At 48.9% G+C, this 4,274-nt stretch overlaps 1 protein-coding gene across 3 annotated transcripts in view; it reads left to right on the top strand.

The window, feature by feature from the left end:
• Positions 1 to 3,218, top strand: part of LOC108251186 (gamma-aminobutyric acid receptor subunit gamma-3-like) — a 197,343-nt gene extending 194,125 nt beyond the window's left edge. For all 3 annotated transcript variants that reach the window (XM_037973863.1, XM_037973862.1, XM_037973864.1), the window contains one exon: positions 986 to 3,218. In XM_037973863.1, the coding sequence (XP_037829791.1) occupies positions 986 to 1,267 (282 nt within the window). In that variant the 3' untranslated portion in view covers positions 1,268 to 3,218. The remainder of the gene's footprint in view (positions 1 to 985) is intronic.
• Positions 3,219 to 4,274: the final 1,056 nt, after the last annotated feature.

Here is a 4,274-nt window from a genome sequence, read left to right as displayed (position 1 = left end):
CCCCCCCCCCTCCTCTGCTGGAGGGTTTTTTTTTTCCCTGTCTGTCTGCGGGGAAGCCTCGATCCTCCGCCTCCTCTAAGCTGCCCACTCAGTCACTCCTCTCCTCCGCCGCTCTTCCTTTTAACGGAGAAGTAAATAACTGGAACATTTCTCCGAGATTTCAGCCTCGTTAGGGATTCGATGACATCTCCGATTTCTAAGATGCTCTTAAAGGGGACGGATTTTGCTTTCCTCGTACATAAGGGGGCGACGCAGGGTTTTTAAGACGGTCAGCGTCACGCCTGCTGCAGACGGAGGTCAGCGTGATCTCCGTTCAGAGAATCGGGGAGAACTTTTTTTCCCCAGACACATTCAAGAGCAAATATCCACCCCCGTCTGACAACAAATCTACTCCTAGCAGTTTTAGCAAACATAATAGAAAGATTGTTTTGTTTTTTTTTCCACCGTTATGGTGATTTATCATGAGACGGTGTTGCTAGGGGTAACAGTGTCCTGCTGTGAATCAGCAACGACTAGAAAGATAATCCTGTTTTTTAAAACAACTATGAACTAGAAATGTTGACTTGGATGAGAAAAACGGTTCGCAGTGGTCAAATATTTGGCTAAATCCGATATTTACTGAAATATTTATCAACGTACAGCGTCGTTAGGTAAACTAACCAAGGCCTTGGTTTTTTTTCCTCTGTACGGACTCAGAAAACGATGAGGCTGCTACGAAAAGAAAGGAAACCCGACTTGGAGGGTGTGCTCCGAACTAAAGGTTAGAGCGACGGATACAAGAGCAAAGATCCAAATTTTATGGGCCGACGACAAAGTCGAAAGTCGACTTTTTGGGAAGGTTATCGTAGTTTGGGCAGGAAGTTGGACGTTTTTCCAAACAGTGACAGTTTGGAAAAGGTTGTGTTTGGGCTGTCCGTACAAAAAACACAGGAAGTGCGCACCCGACCCCATCGCGTTCATTTCGTTTCCCCGTTTCTCATTGCAGGCCTACTCGTCTCTGAACGCCGGGCGCCCCCACCGGTCCGTGATGCCCATGGGCAACTCCCTGTTCTGGCACGACTACGACGACAACTGCCTGTACGAGTGCCTGGACGGCAAAGACTGCAAGAGCTTCTTCTGCTGCTACGAGGAGTGCAAGGAAGGCGGCTGGAGGCGGGGGCGGATTCACGTCAACATCCGGGAGCTGGATTCCTACTCCCGGGTCTTCTTCCCCACCTCCTTCCTGCTGTTCAACATCGTCTACTGGGTCAGCTACCTCTACCTCTAGTCCCTTTCGGGCCACGATCCGAGCTGGTTGATGGGAGTTTTAACGGACCGGGGGGGGGAGGGGACTCTGAGCCTGAGACACCCTGCAGCGGAACGACAAGCCGCCGGCGTTGACCTTAACACGACTCATTCGACGGCCCTCCGAGGAGGCGTTCGGGGACGTGGGGGTTTGCAGAGCCGAATCTTGGCCATCGAGACAGCGACGCACCCATAGTGCCTTCTTCACAAAGGGTGCGACAACAAAAAGGATGCAGCTTCAGAATCCCCCCCTTCAATTATCTTTTATTAACTCATCCATCACGACGCCGCATGCTGAGCTGTTTATCCTTTGTCGAAACCAACCCGCACAACTGGAGCTCTCGAAAACTAAACACTCCTTTATTTTGTAGCATATTAGTTTTAGTTGTAATGTAGAATGTTTTTCCTCTTATTGTGCTTTCATCACGATCCAGCTACAGCAGCACATCAGTCGTTAATTGTTGAATTCGTGTTAGCGGCGGGGGGGCGCGGTTTGGGAAAACACGATTTGGCGAGTTTACCGCCTTTTCATGGCCGGGCAAAGCGGTTTTTACAGCATATGCCAGGAAGATTTGGGTACCTTCGATCAATGCCGGGCTGCTTTCTTACCCAGCAAATGTAAAAATACACACCGATCAGAAACCAAACATGCGAAGCTGATCCCTATATTATGTCTGAGTCAACAGATTAGATTAAAGTAAGTATTCCTAAAGAGACATTTGATCTGCCTGTGCTCCGAATTATTTCGATGTTTGAAAGTTTCCAGTGTTTTCTGTGGATTGCCCAGTTTCTCAGACTTGGTGGTTATTTCCATAACACGTCCATTTCGTTTAAATTGTCTAAATTGACCTTATAGTACGTTTCGGCGGTACTTACAGCCGCGATCGGGCGGACTGTTTAGCCTAGAGGAGGTCGATCATAGAGTTAGGGAATAAAAGGGGTTATTTAGAGTCTTTTGTCAACAGGAACTCACTGGAATGAGTGACCCTGTTTGAATTAATGTCACACGGGACAATCGGCGGACATTACACTGATTACTTCATTGTGATTTTGTTGCTCTTTTTTGTTTTGTTTTTTTAATAGGGGACTGCCTTATATATAGGGAATCGTGGTGTTGCTTTCTTATATGAGCTGCAGGTCCGAGCCCAGGTTACGTTTAATCCCCACAAAACCATCGATTTACAAACCAGGGGTGGCCAAATCTGGTCCTCGAGGGCCACCATCCTGCAGGTTTTCCTTGTTCCTCTGCTCCAACACACCTGATTCAGAGGTTAAATTAATCAGCCATTGATTCAAATCAGGTGTGTTGGAGCAGAGGAACAAGGAAAACCTGCAGGATGGTGGCCCTCGAGGACCAGATTTGGCTATCCCTGTCCTAAACTACAGCCAGCTAGCTCTTCCCTTGGGTTGCATCTCAAGAGCCCAGTTAGCATGGTTAGCTTTGGGCTCGGTGCGTCTTGTGCAGGTCGCGTCCATTTGTTCGGACAGTTCGGGATCCGTTGGGTTGACTTTAGCGCGTTTCATTTGACACGCAGGAAGGGGTTTTCTTTGCGTTGGAGCCAAAGCGGGATCGTTCCGTTTTGTAACCGCGCCCCGAGCAGCTAGAATTCTAAATAAAAATGAAACGGTACGCGCAAGGCGGTCTAATACCGCCCGTGCGTCACCGCGGCAGCCCCCCCGAGGATGAAAACGAGCGTTTGTGGCTCAGCCTTCGCCGTGCCGAGTGGCGTTCTCTCATCCGACTCCTGGCAAGAAATCGCTTCCGCAAATATCAAACGGCACCTTTAAGGATTTAGTGACCCCCCCGAAAAGAAACCGGCACTGTAGCGGCACGTGTTATCCAGGTTAAATGTTTTTATTTAAATATAAGCACACTGGATTGAGAAGCAGCGGTAAAAAAAAAAAAGCCATTGGAAGCCCAAAGCGAATCCCAACACGTCGAAGACGAGAAACTGGGCTCCGGATTAAGGTCCCGCCGTCTGTCGTTCGAAACTCCGACCTCGGCGGGGGGAGTCTCATCTTCTCCCCGAAAAGCACGGAACCTAAAGGACGCCCTTCTGAGCCCAGACGGCGGCGACGGCAGGTGAAAACAGGTCCCACGTGTCGCGGTGCTCCGCGCTCGTACACGGCGGACACAACGGTGGTTAAAGACGATGCAGGATTTTTGTTGACGACTCCTGACGGTGTCCCTCAAACCGTCCTCGGACATGTAAAATCGACGCTGTACATGTGCAAACATACAGGGTGGTGGTGCGTAATGGACGCACAGTACTGTTTTCTGAATTTTATGGCGTTTTTTGCAGTCGTTTGGCTTTGTAGAACAATCAACCCCCTTTTCCCCTAAAAGAACACACACTTGTATTTGTATGTTACAAAAGAAGCTTTTATGTAAGATGTTATCTAATTAATGTTTCTATTTTCATACAGTTACGGAACGTACGTTAGGCCAGTGACACGGCTGGATCCAGTTCAGTCAGTTCCCGTTTCATTTTAGGGGTCTTGCGTATTCACGAAGCCTCCAGACCCATTCGTGTCTCGTCTAGAGGTTTGTAATCGAAACTTAAGATGGCGTCGAGTGACGCCGTGGGCCTTTATTCACCCTGCTGGCTCCCAGATGATCCAAGCACCCAGAACTGACTGAATTGACCAGAAGCTCGAAGAACATGGCAGAAGAACTCTCCACACCTCGGATATTTCTACACTTTATAAGTGTCTTAGTCTGTTGAGATACTTCAATAAAAACAAAACCACTATTTTCTACGTGTGAATAAATTCACCCGTGTGTTTCGACTGACTGCCCCCCCCCCGCCACGGAGTACCGATCCGAGATCAGCACCGACGCCGCTCCCTTTTCCCCGAGACCCCCTCGCCCTCATTAGAGATGCTCGTTCGAGAGGCGCTCAGCCAGCCCCAATAGAGCTGTCGGAAAATTATGCATTACTTTGATTTTTTTAAATTCATTTATTTCCCCCACCCCCACCCCCACCCCC

This window comes from Kryptolebias marmoratus, linkage group LG23 (assembly GCF_001649575.2).
Source record: "Kryptolebias marmoratus isolate JLee-2015 linkage group LG23, ASM164957v2, whole genome shotgun sequence".
In the NCBI taxonomy this organism is placed as follows: Eukaryota; Metazoa; Chordata; class Actinopteri; order Cyprinodontiformes; family Rivulidae; genus Kryptolebias; species Kryptolebias marmoratus.
This window is presented reverse-complemented; position numbering and strand designations above follow the sequence as displayed.